At 43.3% G+C, this 25215-nt stretch overlaps 2 protein-coding genes across 2 annotated transcripts; one reads left to right on the top strand and one right to left on the bottom strand.

Moving 5' to 3' along the window:
* Positions 1–2071: 2071 nt before the first annotated feature.
* LOC142194180 (olfactory receptor 10G3-like) lies at positions 2072–7496 on the bottom strand. Its single transcript, XM_075263196.1, has 4 exons — positions 6665–7496; positions 2996–3017; positions 2565–2728; positions 2072–2106 (listed from the first exon to the last, which is right to left on the bottom strand). The coding sequence occupies exons 1-4, from the start codon at positions 7494–7496 to the stop codon at positions 2072–2074; spliced, it is 1053 nt and encodes a 350-aa protein (XP_075119297.1).
* A 16449-nt stretch (positions 7497–23945) lies between these two features.
* Positions 23946–24695, top strand: LOC142194179 (olfactory receptor 4L1-like). The gene has a single exon (XM_075263195.1). The coding sequence runs from the start codon at positions 23946–23948 to the stop codon at positions 24693–24695; it is 750 nt and encodes a 249-aa protein (XP_075119296.1).
* Positions 24696–25215: the final 520 nt, after the last annotated feature.

Genomic DNA, 25215 nt, shown 5'->3' with positions numbered 1-25215 from the left:
TACTGTGTGCAGGGGCCACTATGGGGGATAATACTGTGTGCAGGGGCCACTATGGGGCATAATACTGTGTGCAGGGCCACTATGGGGGATAATACTGTGTGCAGGGGCCACTATGGGGGATAATACTGTGTGCAGGGGCCACTATTGGGGATAATACTGTGTGCAGGGGTCACTATGGGACATAATACTGTGTGCAGGGGCCACTATGGGGGATAATACTGTGTGCAGGGGCCACTATGGGACATAATACTGTGTGCAGGGGCCACTATGGGGCATAATACTGTGTGCAGGGGCCACTATGGGGGATAATACTGTGTGCAGGGGCCACTATGGGACATAATACTGTGTGCAGGGGCCACTATGGGACATAATACTGTGTGCAGGGGCCACTATGGGGGATAATACTGTGTGCAGGGGCCACTATGGGGGATAATACTGTGTGCAGGGGTCACTATGGGGGATAATACTGTGTGCAGGGGCCACTATGGGGAATACTACTGTGTGCAGGGGCCACTATGTGACATTATACTGTGTGCAGGGGCCACTATGGGGTATAATACTGTGTGCAGGGGCCACTATGGGGTATAATACTGTGTGCAGGGGCCACTATGGGGGATAATACTGTGTGCAGGGGCCACTATGGGGCATAATACTGTGTGCAGGGCCACTATGGGGGATAATACTGTGTGCAGGGGCCACTATGGGGGATAATACTGTGTGCAGGGCCACTATGGAGGATAATACTGTGTGCAGGGGCCACTATGGGGCATAATACTGTGTGCAGGGCCACTATGGAGGATAATACTGTGTGCAGGGGCCACTATGGGGGATAATACTGTGTGCAGGGGCCACTATTGGGGATAATACTGTGTGCAGGGGTCACTATGGGACATAATACTGTGTGCAGGGGCCACTATGGGGGATAATACTGTGTGCAGGGGCCACTATGGGACATAATACTGTGTGCAGGGGCCACTATGGGGCATAATACTGTGTGCAGGGGCCACTATGGGGGATAATACTGTGTGCAGGGGCCACTATGGGACATAATACTGTGTGCAGGGGCCACTATGGGACATAATACTGTGTGCAGGGGCCACTATGGGGGATAATACTGTGTGCAGGGGCCACTATGGGACATAATACTGTTTTGGGAGTGCCATGTGAAAACTTTGCCATGGGGCCCTTCTATTCCTAGTTACACCACTGTAGAGGAGCACAAGAACTCCTAAGGGAAGATGAGTATAACTTTTTCTTCCCACACCTACCTTAGGTCTCCATCTATTATACTCTGGGGCATGGAGAGACCGTTGAGTATATTACTTTTGCTTCTGGTTAATGACAAACTTGCTGGACCTGAATCACATCTTTTAGCCAACTGTCCAAAGCCAAAACAAATCTCCAGAGGTTCACTCATCTCTAGGTGGGATATACATGAGGAACTGAGTAACGTCAGTTCTTGATGTTGATGTGTTGGAAGACGCAAGAATGGTCTAAGCAAAATTGTGATGGTGAGATATCTGGGTCAGACCATCTCTACCAAAACTGGTCAGAGGAGGAACAACCAGAGTACTGGTGACCATGGGTGCCCAAGCCAGATTGGCACTTGTAGTGGGTAGAGTTGAGCCTGGTTCTTCTGTCTAGGATAGAAAGATGTCAGAAAGCACATATAATCCTTCTTGTACTCCCGCTGCAAGGGGTGTAGGGGTGAAAGCCTGTCCACATATTAATTTCCCCAATAAGTTTTTAGAAGCCACCTCAATATTACAGGGGGTTCTGCAGTGACGTGACCAAGCTAATTTGTTGGACCCTCCATCGGAGCATTGCATATAGACTCTAGGAATGAGGAAACCGGTTCATAACAAGCTGGGTTCATTACAAGTTTTCCAAAAATTTGTGGCTCAGCTGAATCTGAAATTTTTTAGGTCTGCCGACCATAAACCACTATTACAGTATGGGGTTTCTTATGATTCCATAGTGTATTAAGTAGAGGCTTAGGGGAGGTGAGTAGTCATAACATACAGAATTACCTCTCCTGGCCCCCATTGGGGCATTCAGAGGTCCCTCTTCTTTATCTTCGGCCCTCTTCATCCCTCTTCTTGCCTCCTGGATTATATCAGTGATTGTCAGAGACTACTGAGGCCTATGATTGGGCTTCATTGGTTGTTGTGTCCACCAATATCATTGCATGTAAGTATCAGAGAAGAGACACCACAGTATAATAATAACAGATCCAGTTTGGACCAAACAAGTTTGGTTTGCAACAAAATGGGCAAAATGAACATTTGGTGAAATTAATCTTGTAGGGTTTGGCAATCTCTAGTTGAGTCTGGTTTTCTGTTACGATGGTCCAGAAGTAACCATGGAGGGACCTCTGTCTATTAAAGGATGGGAAGATTGTAGGTGGTGGGCCAAGGTCCACATCTCCTACCACTCAAACCCTTTTATATACTGATCACTTTGACATCTTATCATAGAACACAACAAAAGCCATTGAAAAGATCGAGAGCTGTAAGTTTAAGAATTTTTGAAAAAAAAATCATGAAAATACAAAGATCACCTACCAGTTCCAAAGGCTGAATCCTCCAGTAAGACTGGAAATTGCCGAGAAGGAGGAAAGATCTCCCGACTCTTCTTTATGATGGAGGATTTTTTGTCGTTAATAATTTTTGTCTTCCGTCTTCTGCTGTTGAAGATAGAAGTCACCTCCTTGGACAACTGTTTCACTCTGCAATACAGATAGACGACGATAAAGGACCATCGTTTGTCAAGTCAAGTTTTTATAAGGCTGGTCTCATTTCCATGAGGGAATTTGTCTTCCACGAAATCCTGGATCGTAACCCACAGGGAAGTCAGTTTTGCAACGGCTGCAGAAAAGTCATTAACAAGTTACAATCGTTAAAAAAATCTCATTAAAAAATTTAAGTCGGCCTCAGCGACATCTGTACACTCGGAAAAGATATTGTGTGTACAGATATCAACATAATCGTCTCACAGACGGACAGAAGCAGCAGAAACTTTATGGAGAACAAAAGGTTACAGAGGGCAAGAGAGAACTTAGATAGGTCAAAGAGGTCGAGGGACCAAAGACTTTCTGTAGGACATGCCTGGTTCTTCCTAAGCCAAATTGTTGGCAATCTATCGCAGACTTCAGGACTCTAGTCATGGTGCCCACTTAGGAGTCAAGTCTGGGTCTCCACTCATTGACCCAAGGTCAGTGCACAGAATCATAAACAATGTCATTGTAGCCATTTTACTCTTTAGATGACTTCTTACGACGAAGAGCGGTGGTAAAGTCACATTGACTGGGAGAACCCGGAGATCCATTACTAGGACTTTCAGAAGTTTTTGAAGACCAAAAAGTCCTAACACTCAGATGTTGATATTCAGGTTTATTCACATGTACCTAAGCTAGTCATCAGGAATGTTTCGGCCCAAAGGCTGAGTTAGATTCTTAGCTTATGTACATGTGAATAAGCCAATGTATCGTGGATGTTGGGACTTTTTTTGGATTGCACCTAATAGTCCTGGGAGCCTTTTCTTGCACACCATTAGGTAGGTGGGGATGGCCAGGGCCCGATACCACTATAACAGCAGTCGAGGAAAGCCTAGTTCCCGCTATATGTAATGTCGCATGTCGCCGGCCCCCTTTTCAATAGATAATAGCCCAAGGGAGGTTAAATAGATATACTCACCTCTCCTGGGTTCAGCGTCCTCTCTGGCGTCTTCCGTCATGTGACTGAGGCCTGTGGTTAGGTCCCAGCGGTCACATGGGGTGCAGCGGTGTAATGACGTCAGTGTGTCCCCACGTGACCGCTGAGGACCAATCACAGGCCTCAACAGAGATGTCGGGAAGATGCTGAACAACAGCCGGAGCCTGAGTGCCCAGGAAAGGTGAGTATTAGTGTTTGTTATTTTTATTCACCTTCCCTGGGCCTCTGATTGTTATACTCAGGGGTCTGAGGGGATACTGCTGAGCATGTAATATTGTTTGGGGGCCACCGCTAGGGGGGCGCCATTGGGGAAAGCGAGGAAGGTGGACAAAAGTTTGCACCCGTTCCAGCAAGACACTTGTTACGCCATTGTAGGAGCCTGCCCAGGCCTGTCATTATTAATTTTTTCTCACATGCTGTCACAGGCCTAGACCCCTAAGGGCTAGTTCATGTCAATGTGTCGGCTTACGGGCGTACAACGCGCATAATTTTGCAAGCGTAATTTTGCACCTGCAAAATTACGCGCATTGTACGAAAAAAAAAGCAATTGAACTCAATGGCTTACCACATTTTACACGTGTAATTTGTGGCAAAATGTGCGGAGCGTTACTCCGTGTGAAGGCTAAAAGCCTCCCATTGATTTCAATGTGTAGTGCCCCATCTTTCCCTAGATCAGATATAAAAATAGATTCCAGTTTCCTGCCGTGAGTTATAATGGAAATCTATGGTTGTTCCTAACTGGAGTAGATCTCCATGCCGGGGCGCGGGTCTGCAGCTGATTTATGAAGCGGCACAAGTCATTGCACATTACCCAGATTGGTAAAAATTAAAACTTACCCCGCAGAAAAGACTAGCACAATGTGGTCATTCCGGGGACCTTCCAGTATCCTTGACTTGTCCACAAAAAATCTGGTGCTGATCTTGACACTAATACATGGCAGCCGTAATATTTCCCAATGCTTGCCACTTGGACTGTGCCATTGTTATCTTGTTGCCATGGCCAGTGCAGGCCGCTGGAACGGGGTCATATATGGTAGTATCACATAAGGTGTTCCTCTTTAAGGCTGGGGCCCCAAGGGCCGGAAACACAGTGGGAAATATTGTGGCATTTACAGTAACTGCAAAGTGGGAAGTGTTGTCTCATAGGTCCACCATATATATATATATATATATATATATATATATATATATATAGTAAGCCAATGGCTGGTCAGGTAATGGAGGGGGTGTACATCTCACACAGACTACTCAGGTGGGTGAGATGAGAAAACTCCAGGAATGTTTGTTCTCAGTAGACAACTTTTGTCTGCTGAGCATTTTGGTAAATTCTCAGTACTGGGCTGTATTTTTAGGAATGGCAGGTAGGATGGTAGTGGGACCTGTCATTTCACCCCCCTCCAGTCCACACTTTGGGGATGTTCCGGCAGCGACTCAGCTGCAGAGAGTCTGCTCATCAAGGAGGCTTAAGAAGCCAGCTCCAGCAGCAACACTGTGGCAGAGCTTGGCTGGAGAGCTGACAGAGAGGTCATATTTTTTGGAGCTGTGTCCTGACTGATTCTACTGGCTTTTTTGGGATTTCTGTGATCCTAGGTGAGGTAACCTATTCTATGTTTAGTTAGCGCCCGGCTGGGCAGGGATTTATTTTTGTATTGTTTCCTTTTCTTTCTGCACTACCTTTTTGAGTGATAATAAACTCTACCTTTGTTTTTGGACTAAAAGAATCTGGACTTGTGTGTCTATGCCACCCCAACTAACAACCCCAGACCCTGACAATATACACAGGTGGTGGGTGACAGAAGGACACTGTCCGTGGTGAGCTCCATGCTGGAGAACAAATCCCACCCCATGTATGAGACCGTGATAGCACTGGGCAGTACTGTCAGTGACCGACTACTTCAGCCCATGTGTGAGAAGGAGCTATCGGAGATCCTTCCTCCCAACCGCGGTCAGGCTGTATAATCTACATCAGGCCAAGCGAAGACACTCCGCACAGAGAACTAAATGATCCTGAGGTTGGATGACACTACAGCCTGGTAACCATTGAGCTCCTCATGATGATGATAATGAAATATTCTAAGATAGTAAATAATAACAACAATAATAATAATAATTAGCATTTATTTCAGTTTTTTATATATATTTGTAATAATTTTATAACATGAACAAAATTTGCGAGAGATCCATTATCTAATACAGCTAATATATTCCTCTTAAAGGGATCAGCGTAAAATTTCTATGGGTGGGTTCATACCGTTGTATCGTATTCTTTGCTTCAATTTTGTAAAAAATTAGAACACCAAAAAAAAAAACAAGACAAACCCAGCAGATATGAATAGAGCTAAATATCGAAACAGCTTCAGATCCAACACTAAATATGGGTGAATAAAAGAGCAGGCGAAACATAATATGAACAATAGTAAGTCACGTATGGGAAGAACACAAGTGGGCTGGAGAAGATACAAAGTCTTCATCATGGCGTATAAAATCCCCAGTGGTCACCATAGGTCCATAGGTCTGGCCCCTTGAACCTCAATGCTTCCTTTACAGTAGTGGGAAGGGTTTACTGGATTGGTTTTTGCCAGGGTTCCATTGGGGTTGTAATAATTTTGATGTCAGGGACAATGCTACAGATTGTTCTTGGCATCAAAAATACTCGATAACCCATTTGAGGACAAAAAGGTGGTCATCCTTTGGAGTTGGGTCCATGGTGATTAAATTATCAGGCCTACAGCTCTTAGATTATAGGGTGAGAATTAGACATCTCTGTTACTATGACACAAATTCATCCGGGTCTATCATTTTTGGTGGATTTATGCTAATGAGGAGTTATTTTGTTGCGACAACTCGCTGGCATAGATGAATTTTTTGTGAATGAACAATAATTTTTATTCTAAGAGCCTCTGTCCGGATCCCATATATCAGAGGGTTCAAGATTATAGAAACTATTAGACCTGTTATGGAGATGGCAACATGAGCAATTGTCGAGAGGGAACCACTGCCCAACCGGTACCGGAAAATAACAAAAAGACTGGTGGCCATGAATGTAAAGAAGGTGGCTATGTGGGTGACCAGGGTATGGATGGCCTTCTGGTAGGCCTCGGCAGAGATTTTCAAGCAAACAAGAAATGTCCTTATGTAGCAGTAGATCACCACCAGTATACAACCGATCACCACAGTCATTGTCCAGATGGTGCCAAAGATGTCGTTGATAGTTGTGTCACCGCAAGCCAGACGTAGAAGGGACATGGTCTCGCAGTAGACATTGTTAATATTGACCCCACACATGGATAATCTGGCAGCTAAAACCACAGTTACACCGATACTTAAGAAGACAAAAACGAATATAGCAAATACTATTTGTAAAGCTCTTCCGTTGGTCATCAGGGTTGGGTATCTCAAGGGGTAACAAACAGCTAAATATCGATCATAGGCCATAGCCGTGAAGGTAAACAGCTCAAGAGAACCAAAGCTTTGATAACAGAAGGATTGGATGAGACACCCTGGCAGTGATATGGTGCTCAAACCAAAGAAGAGATCCGTCACCATCTTAGGTAGAACAGCCGAATTTCCAAACATGACGTTGACCACCAGGTTGCCGATAAAGATGTACATCGGTTCATGGAGAGATTCTTCTGACCATACAATATACACGATCATTGTAGATAGCATCATGGTGGCAATATAGATTAGAATGGCCAATGTGGCATACAAATACCGAAGGTGTTCCATCTCAACAATTCCAAGGAGAATAAGATTTGTGTTTATCTTGGACACATTCTCCATCTCCTCAAGACGACCTGATTAAACCATTAGAGGTCTGTGAATTACACAATGCTGTAAAAATTTTAAAGAATTACCAGTGAAAAATAAGTATAAATCAAGATGAGGATGATGATAGTAATAATAACATTGCTTATAATAATAGTCATCTGACTGTATCAGTCAATCTACAAGGAACTTGGTGGTCAAGTGTCTGACAAATGGTGATTAGGCCATAATATCACTCGTATATAGGGTTGAGCCGATCTGGAGATTTCAGGATTGATCTTAAAATCCGATTTCCGATCATTTTCCAGCCGATCCCGATCGTAAAATTTGCTCGATTGCCAATCGGCATCCAATCTTTCCTGATCCCGCTCGCTCAACCCTACTCATATAATGATGTCTTCTTCTACACCATCTATCCCTAACTGTCAGTGTTCCTGAACTCAGTTACAGAACGGACGGCCACTAGCTGCTATAATATCCTCCAAGTTGTGATTTTTCGGTGAGTGCAGAGATCCTGAGCAGCTACAGACAGTGTATTACATAGGTCCCAAACCACCAATCCAGGGAACAGTACCAGGCCGTGGATCACCAGGTATTGGACTACTGCCACTTGTTCCTAGTACTGTCATCACCAGAGACATTAAGGGCAGTGGCAGCCAATGAGGAGTCTAGTTAGTTCCCATCCACCTATCCAATATATTAGTTATTGGCTGCCACTGCCCTCAACTACTCCATTGATGACAGTACTAGGAACAAATGGAAGTAGTCTGAGGCCAGGTCATCATGGCCGGCCTGGTACTTTTCCCCAACCAGGTGGTTTGAGACCTCAGCAATGCAGTGAATGTGGTGTATCTGGACATGGGTAATGCAGTGGATGTGGTGTATCTGGACATGGGTAATGCAGTAGATGTGGTGCATCTGGACAAGGGTGATGCAGTAGACGTGGTGTATCTGGACATGGGTAATGCAGTAGACGTGGTGTATCTGGACATGGGTAATGCAGTAGATGTGGTGCATCTGGACAAGGGTAATGCAGTAGACGTGGTGTATCTGGACATGGGTAATGCAGTAGACGTGGTGTATCTGGACATGGGTAATGCAGTGGATGTGGTGTATCTGGACATGGGTAATGCAGTGGATGTGGTGCATCTGGACAAGGGTAATGCAGTGGATGTGGTGTATCTGGACAAGGGTAATGCAGTAGACGTGGTGTATCTGGACATGGGTAATGCAGTGGATGTGGTGTATCTGGACATGGGTAATGCAGTAGATGTGGTGTATCTGGCCATGGGTAATGCAGTGGACGTGGTGTACCTGGACATGGGTAATGCAGTGGACGTGGTGTATCTGGACATGGGTAATGCAGTGGACGCGGTGTATCTGGACATGGGTAATGCAGTGGACGTGGTGTATCTGGACATGGGTAATGCAGTGGAAGGTGGTGTATCTGGACATGGGTAATGCAGTGGACGTGGTGTATCTGGACATGGGTAATGCAGTGGAAGGTGGTGTATCTGGACATGGGTAATGCAGTGGAAGGTGGTGTATCTGGACATGGGTAATGCAGTGGAAGGTGGTGTATCTGGACATGGGTAATGCAGTGGACGTGGTATATCTGGACATGGGTAATGCAGTGGACGTGGTGTATCTGGACATGGGTAATGCAGTGGACGTGGTGTATCTGGACATGGGTAATGCAGTGGACGTGGTGTATCTGGACATGGGTGATGCAGTGGACGTGGTGTATCTGGACTTTTCAAAGGCTTCCAGGGTTTTTATACTGACTGCCAGATTTGGAGTCGGGAACACATTTTTTCCCTGAATTGGGGCAATTGGCATGAGCCTCATGAGGTTTTTTGCCTTCCCCTGGATCAACACTGTAGGGGTTGTAGGGTTATAGGTTGGACGTGATGGACTGATGTCTTTATCCAACCTCATCTCCTATGTCACTATGTAATATACTCTCTGCACACATTGTACATTGTACGGAATATTAAATGCTGCCATTAGGAAATACAATTTGTCAAACAAAATATAAGCCCTCATACAACTCTGTATGGAAAACTAAGGTGGGGAAACAGTCAAGTCAATGTTTGCTGTAATTGTGTCTCTAATATGTTACATATTTGTGTAATAATTGAGATTACAAGAGGAATTGTCTAAAATGTAACACTTATTCTTAGTAAATCTGTCCCAGGTTCATATAAATAAAGAAATACAATTTTAGGAATTTCAGCAAAACTACAACATTCACCTACCAGGCGTCTCCAGAACCTCGGAGGATACAGACAACGGCAGGTCGTCCTCTGATGTGATATTTATTTGCAGAATTTTTTGTCTTTGCTTCTTGGTTTCAGAACATAAAATTGTGTCCTTGGAGTCTCATTCACAAGGCAAAGCTGTCCGTAACCCTCTGTGCGGATCGGGACTTTTATTCCGTTGTATTTCATCCCTTAGGGGAATTTATTTCTCCATGAAAACCTGGGTCATAACCCACAGGGAGGTCGGCCGTGCAGAGATGGCAGAATTGTGGTATTTATAGGTACGAGCTCATTACCACTAATTAGTAGGAAAGTATTCACACCTTCAGTTCTATGCAACATACAGTGTAGTAAGGTATGTACTTTGGATACCTAGAGCTCAATGGAACATAGCTGCGATATCGAAACCCACTACTACACGTAGTACGGCTGCAAGCGGCGCCACTTCTGACATGTTAACAGTACTGCAGCCACAGTGTTTTGTAACTGCTGATATGCAGGGTCCTGGCTGTCAGACCCCTACTAATAAGGGGAGGCCATCAATATTACAACGTTGGATAACCACATAGTTGAAGGATCCCTCAATGCTATCCTGCACAGGAAATTGGCCCCCATCACTCCATCCATACAGTACAATGGCCCCCATTAGTGCCCCATACAGTATAATGACCCATCAGTGTGCCCATAAAGGATAATGGACCCCATTAGTGTCCCTATACAGTATAATAGCACCATCACTGCCCCACACTGTATAATGGTCCAATCACTGCTTCCATACAGTATAATGGCCCCGATTATTAGACCCATGTAGTGTAATGGATCCAAATATTATTCTCATACCATATAATAGCATAATCACTTCCTCCATACTGTATACCTGTCCCATCACTGCTTCCCTACAGTATAATGGACCCGATTATTAGACAAATGCAGGATAATGGACCCAATAATTATACCCATACACTGGGGTGGCCATTATAGTACATGTGAGGGCCATTATACTACACAGGGGGTCATTATACTACAGATGGAAGCACTGGGGTGGCCATTATAGTACATGTGAGGACCATTATACTACACAGGGGGTCATTATACTACACAAGGGGTCATTATACTACACAGGGGGTCATTATACTACACATGGAAGCACTGGAGAGGCCGTTATAGTACATGTGAGGGCACTGTGAGGGCCATTATACTACACAGGGGGTCATTATACTACATATAGAAGGACTGGAGTGGCCATATTAGTACATGTGAGGCCAATGTGGAGGCCATTATATTGTATGTGGGGCACTAAAGGGCAGTACCTTGCTGTAGGCCTGGTAATTCTCAAACAGGCCCCACCCTAGGCCTCAGTGGTGTGATACAGAGAAGAGATCCAGAGTAAAGAGAATCCAGATGAACATTTCTGAGTGCTGTGTAGACAGATATGGGCTCCACCATGATGTGGCTCTGACCTGGCGGTCACGTGTTCCCCTGAGATCAGAGACTGTTAGGCCGGGTTCAGATGGGGGGGTTTTGGCCGGATTTTGACGCGGAATCCATGTCAGAATCCGGCTCAAAAAAACCGCCTCCCATTGAAATCAATGGGAGCCAGACATGCCCTTTCTACAGGCGGATTTTGTGGCTAATTTCTCGTGACTCCTCTCTCCGAATAGGCCCATTCATTAGGGCCTAATCTGCACCGGCATCCAGTCGCGGCTAGCCAATTCCGGTCTAAAAAAACTCACGTGTGAACGTACCCTTAGAGTTGCTGGGTCCTAGATGACTCAGACCAGCTCTGTAGTTATGGGTGGAAGGCTATATTCCTCCTGCAATTGGGGCAAAATGTATCAGCCCCAGTTACAAGGAAAATCAGCCTCCCCCACCATAAAAATACTGTTAAGATGCCCCCAAAGGTCTATTAGGACCTTATGGGGACACAATGTAAACAGTCAATAAATAAAATGAACAGAAAAGTTAAAAACAATTAAAGTCATTTAAAAAATGAATAAAATAATACACCAATAACTCGCCCTCATCACAGGTTCTAGCCCCGCCACTGACGGCGCGATACAAAATAAAACGGAGAGGAAAAACTACTTTAAAAAGTTTTTTTAGTAGCACTTTGTGCTATTGAATTTAAAAAAAAATGAAAAAGTAAAACACAGACACGTTTTGTTTATATTTTCCTAGATCTAAAAAAACCCCTTTAAAATATGCAAAAATAAAAACAACCTAAAAATAAAGCCGCGCGTCTCGCCGAAAAAAAGACGAAGGAATTATTGGAACACCGCAAATTCTAAAAATGTTATAGCTCTCAAAACTGCACACGCAAAAATCCCAAAAATGTGTCTGGTTCTGAACCTGAAATTGGCCAGGTACTGAAATCTAAACACTGGGCAGCAAGGTGGCTTAATGGTTAGCAATAGTGATGAGCGAACACCGTTCAATCGAGTAGATATTCGATGGAATATCAGGCCGTTCGAGATGATCTATTCTAGTCAAACACCAGGTGGCAAACTCACTAAAAATTCGATTCCCCTCCCACCTTCCCTGGCGTGTTTTTTGCACCAATAACAGAGCAGGGGAGGTGGGACAGGAACTACGACACCGGGGGCAGTGAAAAAAAATTGAAAATTGAATTGGCGGCGAAACAGATACCTCCAATTTATAGGAATGGTGGATTTAATTTCGACTAATTTGGACTGTGAACTATGTGACTGTGAGACAGGGATAGCTGTACAGGCAGGGTTAGCTAGGGATTACCTTTATTTAGGGGGGAATGTCACTCACCCAGCTCTTTGGGGCTCTATCTTGTCGGGATCCCTGTCAGCTTGTGATATGCGGGAGCTGACTTTTTCCCATAGGAATGCATTGGCCAGTGTTGATTGGCCGAATGCCCGTACACTGGCCAGTCAATGCTGGTTAATGCATTTCTATAGTGAGATATAGCAGAGCCCGTGCGGTTAGCCTGGCTACTCCAGACACCAGAGATGAAAGAGCTCTGCACTACACCCAATTATCCCTCCAGCTACTCCTCCTGTACTAACAGGACTAGCTCAGCTTGGCTATTCCTTAGTGTAATAGCCGATCTGAGCGTGTTAGTAGTACTAAGGAATAGCCAAGCTGAGCGTGTTAGTACTACAAGGTAACACAAACTGTACAATTTACATTACCAATGGTAACGCAGCAAATTTCAAAACGGTTGCAATTGAAACCATCATCAAAGAAACCCCACATACCAGAGGACTCTACATATATCCATTTACAATTCCACAACTAGAGTTGCCTAACTAAGGAGATGATCCTTTACCACTTATTGTCCTCTCCATTGTCCTCTCCATTGTCCTCTCCATTGTCCTCTCCATTGTCAACTCCATTGTCCTCTCCATTGTCCTCTCCATTGTCAACTCCATTGTCCTCTCCATTGTCCTCTCCATTGTCAACTCCATTGTCCTCTCCATTGTCCTCTCCATTGTCCTCTCCATTGTCATCTCAGACAAATACTCTCAACTAATGACAGAGGAGCATATTAACCCAACCAGAAAATATATATCCTTACTATGACAACACATTCGTAGCCCCAGGGGACCTATCTATCACTGTCTTTCCCAGGCTATCAGGACCTGCAAAATTTGGATCCAGGTGATCGAATGTGGATGGAATCTTATTGATGTCAGATACGCTACTATGACCTTGTACAAGATATTCTGTAAGCATTGCTCTAACATAAGTCGTTGTTACCTGTAACACAGTGTTTCTTGTTACTCAACAAACCTAAACTTTCGGTGGATTGCACCAATAGAACGTGTGAGTCCTCCAGCATCTGAAACATTGTCCCAAAGAGAGCCGATATGGATTAAACCCTTTGGTGCCCCGTGGTATGTATAATCAGTTGTATATTATGTATGATAACATGTGGAAATTGTAAAAGAAAGCTCAAATGCTCAATATACAAATTTGCACAACAGGGGGCGTAGTTGGTCCCCTATTGTTGTTTCAGTTCACGTTTGAGTCCTAATAATCACCAAGCTATGAGGGTTAGTTGATAAAAATGGCTGAAGTTACTACAAAGATGTTTTATTCTATTTTATTGGATGAAAATTTCCTTGTGTTTTCCATAGACATGCAACATCCTGAGGTTAGCAGTGTGGAAACGGTACAAGGAGATTGGGTTGAAGATGGTTACTCAGGCCTTCACCTGTCATGGAGGCTCCAAATCCTATTTCAGGCCCTCAGGTGGAACACTGATGGTTAGAAGCTCCCCTAGGATCATTCCTTGCTGTATATCTTCCATATGGTGTTGTTTCAGGGTGCCCTTCATGGCGTGTACGTACATGGATGAAAGTGGCTCCTGCTCTTCCCTTCCCTTTTTAAGTCCCTTTACCCTTTCAATCGTAGCAATCTGGGGTGTCCCCTGGTCTTGGACTTCTTTCAATGCCCCTATTGGGAATGGAGGGAACGTTTCAGCCATGCACCTCAAAGAAGAGGAAGTAATGGAAGGTGAGTATCAGTGTTCAATATATTTGAGAACCTCCCCTGTGATTTCCCTTAGTATACCCTGAGGTCACTCCAGACCCCATGACACTTTCATTTTGGGACAAAATTAAGCAAAGGCATAGAAACCTGACAAATATTTGTGAAATTTATATTTTGAGGATCGTTTGAGGATTGTTCATTTCTAGTTGTGTAAGAGAAGAAGTAAGTGTCTGAGCATGGCGGCTCAGTGGTTAGCACTGTGGTCTCGCAACGATGAGCTCCTGGGTATGAATCCTTTAATGTGGTCCTTCTAATATTTTTGATGCTAAGAATCGAGCAGCTCTTGCCAGTAAAAGCATTGTGCCCCCGGAACCCTTCTGGCAACTGTAGCGGAAACGTATCCAGCCTGAGGTTCCATGGCTGATAGAGATCAATGGAGCTTCAAGTTGGATCATTGGTGACCATCAAGGAACCTATTTTTGTTAGACAACCCCTCTAGTACAATAACTTTATACCAGGCCTATTATTTTTACACAACCGGTAGATTTATTTCCATGGGGAGTTACTTTTTTTGGCAACTCCCTGATACAAATGATTTTTTTTTAGGTTGGCGATAATTTTAATTTTAAGGGCTTCCGTCCGGATCCCATACATCAGAGGGTAGAAGATTATAGAGGCAATTAAACCTATTATGCAAAGGACAACATGGGCAACTGTCGAGAGTGAGACTCTGCCCAACCTGTACCGGAAAGTAACAAAAAGACCAGAGACCGTGCACGTAGAGAAGGTGACCATGTGGGTGACCAGGGTGTTGATGGCCTTGTGATAGTTCTCTCCAGACATCTTCAGAAAGACAAGTAATGTCCTGATGTAGCAGTAGATCACCACCAATATACAGCCAATCACCATGGTCAATGTACAGATGGTGCCATAGATATTGCTGACAGTTGTATCATCACAAGCCAAATGTAGAAGAGACAAAGAATCGCAGAAGATACACCCCGCACATAGATAACCTGCCAACTAACACCATACTGACAGTGATAGATAATAAGACCCAAAACAAGAGAGCAAATAACATTCGGAAGACTCTTCCATTGGTCATTATTGTTGAGTATCTCAAGGGATATCCGATGGCTAAATATTGATCATAGGACATGGCCGTAAAGATACAATATTGAAAACAAGCAAAGCCTTGAGTACAGAAGGCTTGGATGATACACCCCGGCAGTGATACGGTGTGGAAACCAAATAACAGGTCAATCACTATCTTGGGTAGAACAGCCGAATTTCCAAACATGGCATTGACCACCAGGTTACCTATAAAGATGTACATCGGTTCATGGAGAGTCTCTTCTGACCACACCGTATACACGATCATCGAGGACAACATCATGGTGAAGATATAGAGTATAAAGCTTGAAGTGGCATACACATACCGGAGACTTTCCATCTCCACAATTCCAAGGAGAACAAGATTGGTGGGTGTCTTGGACACGTTCTCCATCTTCCTAAGACTTTGAAGATTTAATAGAATAAGAAATTTGAAAATTATTTATAAATGAAGAGAAAATTATTAGCTAGTCACATAAATTATTGATAAAACTGGTAATAAAAGACTAATAACAGCAACAACAACATTAATACAGTCCTATGAAAAAGTTTGTGCCCCCCTATTAATCTTAATCATTGTTAGCTGTAAATATTTTGGTGTTTGCCATGTCAGTCTGATCTATCTAATAACTGATGGACACAGTAATATTTCAGGATAGAAATGAGGTTTATTGTACTAACAGAAAATAAACCAAAATGTGACCGGTGCAAAAGTCTGGGCACCTCAACAGAAAAGTGCCAGTAATATTTCGTAGCTCCTCCTTTTGCCTCTAGTCGCTTCCTGTAGCTGTTAATCAGTTCCTGGATCCTGGATGAAGGGATTTTGGACCATTCCTCTTTACAATTCGCGTTCAGTTCAGTTAGATGGTGGCCGAGCATGGACAGCCCGCTTCCAATTACCCCACAGATGTTCAATGATATTCAGGTCTGGGGACTGGGATGGCCATTCCAGAACATTGTCATTGTTCCTCTGCATGAATGCCTGAGTCGATTTGGAGCGATGTTTTGGATCATTGTCTTGCTGAAATATCCATCCCCGGCGTAACTTCAACTTCGTCACTGATTCTTGAACATTATTCTCAAGAATCTGCTAATCCTGAGTGGAATCCATGTGACCCTCAACTTCAACAAGATTCCCGGTGCCGGCATTGGCCACACAGCCCCAAAGCATGATGGAACCTCCACCAAATCTTACAGTGGGTAGCAAGTCTTTTTCTTGGAATGCTGTTTTTTTGGACGCCATGCATAACGCCTTTTTGTATGACCAAACAACTCAATCTTTGTTTCATCAGTCCACAGGACCTTCTTCCAAAATGAAGCTGGCTTGTCCAAATGTGCTTTTGCATAGCTCAGGCGACTCTGTTTGTGGCGTGCTTACAGAAACGGCTTCTTTCTCATCACTCTCCCATACAGCTTCTATTTGTGCAAAGTGCGCTGTATTGTTGACCGATGCACAGTGACACCATCTGCAGCAAGATGATGCTGCAGCTCTTTGGAGGTGGTCTGTGGATTGTCCTTGACTCTTCTCACCATTCTTCTTCTCTGCCTTTCTGATATTTTTCTTGGCCTGCCACTTCTGGGCTTAACAAGAACTGTCCCTGTGGTCTTCCATCTCCTTACTATGTTCCTCAGTGGAAACTGACAGGTTAAATCACTGAGACAACTTTTTGTATCCTTCCCCTGAACAACTATGTTGAACAATCTTTGTTTTCAGATCGTTTGAGAGCGGGCTGTCCATGCTCGGCCACCATCAAACTGAACTGAATGCGAATTGTTTTGTAAAGAGGAATGGTCCAAAATCCCTTCATCCAGGATCCAGGAACTGATTAACAGCTACAGGAAGCGACTAGAGGCAAAAGGAGGAGCTACTAAATATTAATGTCACTTTTCTGTTGAGTTGCCCAGACTTTTGCAGCGGTCACATTTTGGTGTAATGCATATTGCACATTTTCTGTTAGTACAATAAACCTCATTCCAATCCTGAAATATTACTGTGTCCATCAGTTATTAGATAGATCAGACTGACATGGCAAACACCAAAATATTTACAACTAACAATGATTAAGATTAATAGGGGGGCACAAACTTTTTCATAGAACTGTATTATTATTATTATTATTATTATTATTATTATTATTATTATTATTATTATTATTATTAATAGTAAATAATAATAATAGTAATAATAACAACGGCAACAACAATAATAATAATAACAATATTAATAATAATAACAACTATAATAAGTAAAATATAGGGTTGAGCCGATCTTGAGATTTCAGGATCGATTTTAAAATCCGATTTCTAATCATTTTCCAGCCAATCCCGATTGTGAAATTTGCTCGATCGCCAATCGGGATCCGATCTTAGAATTCTAGATTAATAATAAAATTAATAACAATAATAACAACAATAATAAATATAATAATAGCAACAATAATAATGATAATAATGGCAACTATAATATTAATAATTACAATAATATTATCAATAACTATAATAATCGTAATAATAATGACAACTATAATAAATAAAATATTAATCATAATAAAATTAATAACAATAATAATATAAATAATAATAGCAGCAATAATAATGTTAATGAGGACAACTATAATAACAATGCAATAATAATAATGGAAAAAAATAATAACTGTAATAATAACAACAAATAATAACTAGAATAATAATAATAATAATAATAATAATAATAATAATAATAATAATAATGATAGCGTTGAATGTGCAGATTTGCTAACACTGAAATCCTCCAGAGACTCCAACACAGATGTGAACATAGCAATTTTTTTGAGCCAAAGACAAGAATGGTTACATAAGGAATGGGAAATATCTAGGAAGTTCTTACACTTCTCCCTTCCGTCCAATCCACTCCTGGCTTTGGCTCAAAAAATCACAGCAAAATCTGCAACAAAAAAAGCTGCATATCCACAACATGGGAGAAGATTTCTTTTTTCAGATTAGCCAAGGCGGAATCAGCCATTTCTATGTATATAATGGAAAAAATGTAACTTTGACCCCAAAAACAGCATTTAAGAAAAGACTTTTCACTAACAGGATTGGTCAGATTAAACAGATTGTCAGGAAAAACTTTGTTCAAATGCTCGGTATACAGATGAAACTGCTCTACTGGACAAAAGACCTAAACAACTTTAAATTATTGTCAATGAAAGGGTTAACTGTCCTTTGTCTGTGTATTAGTGTATTACGCACATGTACAATATGAGTCTAAAGCTGGGAGTGGTACCTCAACTGTGGAAAACATCTTGTGTGGTACCAGTCTCAAAGAAACCCAACCCGAGGGGCTACAATGACTACCGACCTGTAGCACTGACATCCCACCTGATGAAGGTCCTAGAGAGACTGGTCCTGTCACACCTACGCCCCCTAGTGATCTCCGCTCTGGACGCCCTCCAGTTTGCCTATCAGCCGGGCATTGGGGTAGATGACGCCATCATCCACCTTCTTCATAGAGCTCTCTCTCACCTGGAGAAACCAGGGAACACTGTGAGAATAATGTTCTGTGACTTCTCCAGTGCGTTCAACACCATTCAGCCAGGGCTACTGAGGGAGAAGCTGAACCTTGGTGGGGTGGACCATCACCTGTCCTACTGGATCCTAGACTACCTGACAAACCGCCCTCAGTATGTGAGAGCCCGGGACTGTGTGTCTGACACTGTGATCTGTAGTACGGGGGCACCTCAAGGTACAGTTCTTGCCCCATTTCTCTTCACACTGTACACTGCTGACTTTAGGCACAACTCCTCCAGCTGTTATTTACAGAAGTCCTCCGATGACTCTGCTATAGTCGGCCTTATCACTGATGGTGACGATAGGGAATACAGAGACTTAAACCCTTACTGTGTGTACTGGTGCCAGTGCAACCTCCTCAGGATTCATGCTGGGAAGACCAAGGAGATGGTGGTGGACTTTAGTAAACGGAGAGGTGCTCCGACCCTGGTGGAGATCCAAGGAACATGTATTGAGATAGTCAGGACCTATAAGTATCTGGGTGTGCTCCTCAATAATAAACTAGACTGGGCTGACCACCTGGAGGCGCTGCACAGAAAGGGCCACAGCAGACTCTACCTGCTCAGGAGGCTGAGGGCCTTCGGAGTCCAGGGGACACTTCTTAGGGCCTTTTTCAATTCTGTGGTTGCTTCAGCCATCTTTTTTGGTGTGGCCTGCTGGGGAAGCAGTATATCAACCAGTGACAGAAATAGACTTGACAGGCTGATCAGAAGGGCCAGCTCTGTCCTGGGGAGCCCCTTGGACCCAGTACAGGTGGTGGGTGACAGAAGGATACTGTCCATGGTGACCTCCATGCGGGAGAACAAATCCCACCCCATGTATGGGACCTTGATGGCACTTGGCAGCACTGTAAGTGACCGTCTGCTTCACCCCAAGTGTGAGAAGGAGCTATTGCAAGTCCTTCCTTCCAACCGCGACCAGGCTGTATAATCTACATCAGACCAAGCGAAGACACTCCACACAGAGAACTAATGATTATGATTATGAGGTCTTCCTTCTTTCTCTTCTGTTCCTTAGCTGCTATGGACTCCTAGTATATCTTCTCTTCTCAGCATATGTGTGTTTACGTCTGTATTATATTACTGTGTATTATCCTGTATCTGTATTACTAGGCTGCTGTAACATACTGAATATCCCCACTGTGGGACTATTAAAGGATTATCTTATCTTATCTTAGTGCAGGAGGCGGCTGTCAGGCTCACGTAGCCCAAATATTCCCCCTCATTCCATCCTATCTATTATAACTACCTTGTAGTGTTTCTTATGCACTTCTCAAATATGTCCCTTTATCAAGAAATTTAGAAGAGTTTTCCATGTGCCTATTAGGTGATCTACCTCCCCTAAATCGTTCCCCTCCTTGTGTCTCGGCCTTGACAGATCAGGGCATACGAATAATAAAACAGGAAATTAAGCAATAGAATCACAAATCTTACCTACCGATTCGATTATACGTGAGAAACAGTAAAAATGGCAGAACTTAAGTTGCGATCGTCCTCTTGCCGTGTGATGTTTATTATTGTAATTTTTGCTTTTAGTTGATACTTTTTGTCCTTGGATAATAAATCTGTATCATCTCCGTGCCGCTGGTTTTTATAAGGTTGCTGTTATTTCCCTGCGGGGACTTTGTCCTACATGAAAACCTGGATCGTAACCCACAGGGAGGTCAGTTCTGATGAGGTTACAGAAATATCGTAACCTTTCGCAATCATTACAAAGCTTATTACCGAAAACATCTCATTAATTACCTGCGGAGATGACTCTGAGGAGTTAGCGGCACCTTCACCTGTACTCATCCTATACGTTTGTCAGCTCAAAACCTATAGGACATTCTAAGGCTAAGTCTACAATATAAAACTATAACCTGACCATTGTCCGTATCAGAAATAATAGGCAAGCCATTGTTCTGTTCTTTGTTCATTAGTATACATTGGCCGACTGGCTTCGGTTTTACGGCGTTCACTGTGCAGCCAAAATGACCTGTCCCCTGTATTCTGTGTTTTGGTACGATTCCGGGGATACCAAATTTATATGGTTTTATTTACATTTTGACCCCTTAAAAAAAATCCAAAACTGTTACAAAAAAAAAAAAATTTGTGAAAAGTCGCCATATTCCAACAGCCGTAACTTTTTTATACGTGTGTGTACGGGGATGTATACGGTGTCTTTTTTTGCAGGACCGGGTGAACTTTTTAGTTCTACCATTTTCGGGAAATGTTATTGCTTTGATTACTTTTTATTCAAACTTTAATCAGAATTAAAACAGTGAAAAAAAGGCGGTTTGGCACTTTTGACTATTTTTCCCGCTACGGCGTTGACCGAACAGGAAAAATATTTTTATAGATTTGTAGAGCGGGCGATTTTAGACACGGGGATACCTAACATGTATGTGTTTCACAGTATTTAACTACTTTTATATGTGTTTAGGGAAAGGGGGTGATTTGAATTTTTAATACTTTTTTTAAAAAATTTATATTTTTTTTACTTTTTAAAAAAAAAAAATTATTTGCATTTATTAGACCCCCTAGGGGTGTTGAACCCCAGGGGGTCTGATCACTAATGCAATGCATTGCAAAAAATCATCCTTTCTTTTGCAGGCTGCATAGACCAGCCTGCAAAAGATAGAGATTGCAGACCGGTTGGGAGCCTTTAACAAGGCTCCCGGCTGTCGTGTCAATGTGACGTCGGCCCTGGAGCTTGCTCCAGGCGCCGACGATCACCGGCAAAATGGCGGTGCTCATGCGCTGCCGGGAAAATGGTGCCTCCGGCGCCTTTGACCGTCGGGCCGGAGGAGTTAATGCCTCCGATCGGTCCCCGGACATTAGCGCCGCTTGTCTACTGCTTAAAAGCAGTAGACACCCGGCGGCTATGGCGGCCGCAGGGCTCCCAGGCAGTCGCCATAGTTACACACCCGGCATGCGCCATACTATTACGGCGGATGTCGGGAAGGGGTTAAAGGAGATTTCCTTCCATAGACATTTATGGAATGTCCACGGCATGTTGTGGTACGCCCTACTGATTTCTGGGGATACTGTATCCTCAGGATGACACAATAATTGGTGTACCGAGCAACTCTCCGCTGTCACTTCCTATGGTAGTGGGAAGTTGTTGACAGCCCGACGACTTATAATACTGGAGATAACAGCAGTAGTAGAAACATCCAGCACCCCCTCGGGGAGAAACGACCAGGAAAAACTTGGCCAATGAATGGAAAGGACACTGCGCTACTCCAATGGCGTTGAATCAGCATGCACTTTATTGGAATTTCTTACAGTGCATGTTGATTCAACGCCATTGGAGTAGCGCAGTGTCCTTTCCATCCACTGGTCAAGTTTTTCCTGTATCCTCAGGATGTCCCATTAATATTGTATACCATACAACAGAAAACGGAACAAAGTACAGGGTGCCCCACTCAGGAGTACAACCTTAAAAATGTGACTTATTCTGCAAGGTGTGCATGTATCATCATGCTAACAAGGTTCAAAATATTCCTTTATTGATTCTGTGTCATAAAGAGGTGGGCGCTATAGATGGCGCCTCTACATCTATGAGTGGCAAAAGCAAACACGTAGCATACTCTACCACAAAGAGTGTTCAGTGTGAAGACCTACTGGGTCACCGGGTCAGCAAAACAGTGTCAGAGGGAATATTTGAAGAAATTTGGAGGGAGGAACCAGCCTACCTTCAAAACCATTACAAAATTGGCCAAAAAGTTGGAGGCGATGGGCAGCCTGGTTGATCAGCATTCTGGAGGATGACTTTGGATGTCAGATGATCGTTTGAAAAATTTCCCAACAAAATCATTACGTCGGCGAGCCCAAGAAACCAGGTACTCAAAGTGGAACTGTCAACGAGCCGCCAAGAAAGGGAAAATCAAGCCATACCGCATCACAGATGTTCACGAATTGAAAGCGCCAGATCTTCAGAAACACGTGACATACTGCCAATGGTTTCTTCTATTTTTTTTCCCCAAATGCAATACTGCGGGACATCACTTGGTTCACTGATGAAGCGTGGTTTCATCTCTCTGGTTGTGTAAACTCACAAAACACCCGTATATGGGCCTTGCAAAATCCCCACGGCTTGTACAAGGCTCCCTCACATGATCAGAAGATCGGAGTGTGGAGCGCGATTTCTTGTTCTTGGATCATTGGACAAATTTTCTTAGAAGAGACTGTGAACACCGACCAATACTTGTCCATATTTGACGAATTTTTGAAACAACTGGTCAACTATGAACTTCAAGAAGGTTATTTCCAACCAGACGGGGCAATGTGCCAGTATGGAAGAGATACGATCGTTTTTTGGAGACAGGGTGATCTCGAAACGTTTGGGGCCAGCTTGATCGCCCGATATAACTCCCCCAGATTTATATCTATGGGGATATTGAAAGGGCAAGGTTTATGCAAGCAAACCCAGGACCATCGAACAACAGAAAGCAAACGTTGAGCGTGAAATTGCTGCCATCGACAGTGACCTGTTGCAGAGGACATTCTCAAATATGGAGTGCCGCGTTTCCTTGTGCGCGGACATTGGGGGTGGACATTTTGATCCCCTTTTGTAATGTGGACTTGTTTTCCACTAAATACAGGTATGTTCAGTTCTTACAGCTGCAATGTACGTAAAACTCATAAATTCAATAGTCAGCAACTTGTCCACGTGAATAGGAAGGTTCATTAGGGGAGACATTCCTGCCAGTAATGAGCTTGTTAGTCGCAGTCGGTGACTAGTGTTTGGCTCCACTGGGACAAGGTCTCTGAAGTCCCTCAATGCTGATCTGTCATTCTTACCCCCAATATACTTCTATATAAGGCCTGTAGCTCCAGGTACTGCACACACTTATGTGTATCCGCGCAAAGTTCTTAACTATGGAAAATGTGTCCACAGGCTTCAACATCAATGACTATGTTCTCTTAGGACTCCAGGAGATGCAACACCTGAAATTCTTCTACTCCGCTTTATCCTTGTAATATATCTCGTAACAGTATTTTTATGCACATTAATTGTATATGTTGTATGGACAGAACAATCTCTCCATGAACCTATGTACATCTTCATAAGTAACCTGGTATGGAACATCATGGTTGGCAGCTCAGCCTTCCTCCCCAAGCTGGCCATAGACTTGTTCACTGGATGTTCCACCATCTCCTTGTTTGGATGTCTGTCCCAAGCCTTCATTATTCAGAGCTTTGGTATGGTAGAGATATTAACTTTCACCATCATGGGCTATGATCGATACCTGGCTGTTGGTTTTCCCCTAAGATACCACTCTTTGATGACCAATAGGAAGGTTCTACAGTCATTGGTTATCATCTGGTTGATGTCCATGATTGGCCAGTTTATTGGTGTCATGTTGGTGGTCAGGCTGACACTGTGTGGTAATACCATAAAAAACGTGTACTGTGAAGCGATGTCTCTTGTCCGCTTGGCTTGTGTCAGTACGGCCGTCAGTGACTCTTACGGAACAACTTGTACCTTGTTGTTGGTCGTAGGGTCGTTGATAATTGTCATCTACTGCTACATAAAGACTTTCCTTGTCTGCATGAAGATCTCGATGGAGGCCAGTCAGAAAGCCATCCATACGTTGGTGACCCATATTATCACATTCTCTACTTTTGTGGCAGCAATTGTATTTGTCACCTTCCGGTACAGGTTAAATGGTGGTTCCCTGTCTACTGTGACACACATCGTAATATCGATAAGTGGTCTGATGATTTCTTTCACCCTCAATCCTCTTATCTATGGAATCAGAACAGAAGCTTTAAAGATCAAGATGATTCAGACCTTAAAGGACGTCATTCAGAAGCAGAAATTGGGCATATCCAAGTAATTCTTGGTTTATGACTATTCTAAGATAGCTTGGTGGGCCCGTAACATGCCAACGTTCCACTAACATTTCCAGGTTTCTAGGTTTACTTTTGCAAAATGGGTCATTTTACAACTTTACAATGGTGTGTACAACTCTTACGCTTACCTATGTGTCTTCTCCACGGTTAATTGATCCTACATTCATGTGTAACAAGAGGGGGTGCAACATATCAACATTGTATATAGGGCTCTGTGTGGTCTATAGTCATGGAGATACTGAGGTCGATGTAGCAGCTTTACATATCAAACAAGATTTTATTTTGGATGCACTAAACCAATAAAATGAAGGTTGCATAAGTATACACACCCCTGTATTGGTATATTTCCCAGGTTTGAAGGTAAGATTGTAATTTTCTGCACCATTTTACTACTAAAAGGGATCCCAGCTTGGTCCATTAGACCTATAAATACTGTAGGATGTACTCAATAAGCTCTATTATCGCCATCATATCTCCACTATGTTACTGTCTGACATTGTAATA

Source organism: Leptodactylus fuscus, chromosome 2 (genome assembly GCF_031893055.1).
Source record: "Leptodactylus fuscus isolate aLepFus1 chromosome 2, aLepFus1.hap2, whole genome shotgun sequence".
Taxonomy (NCBI): domain Eukaryota; kingdom Metazoa; phylum Chordata; class Amphibia; order Anura; family Leptodactylidae; genus Leptodactylus; species Leptodactylus fuscus.
This window is presented reverse-complemented; position numbering and strand designations above follow the sequence as displayed.

Coding starts and splice junctions, on each gene's coding strand:
- LOC142194179 (XM_075263195.1), top strand. CDS start 23,946: ATGGTTGGCAGCTCAGCCTTCCTCCCCAAGCTGGCCATAGACTTGTTC.
- LOC142194180 (XM_075263196.1), bottom strand. CDS start 7,496: ATGGAGAATGTGTCCAAGATAAACACAAATCTTATTCTCCTTGGAATT. Junction 2,729..2,995: donor TCTGCTGCTTCTGTCCGTCT/GTGAGACGATTA, acceptor TCTGTATTGCAG/AGTGAAACAGTTGTCCAAGG. Junction 2,107..2,564: donor GGATTCAGCCTTTGGAACTG/GTAGGTGATCTT, acceptor GATATAATCCAG/GAGGCAAGAAGAGGGATGAA.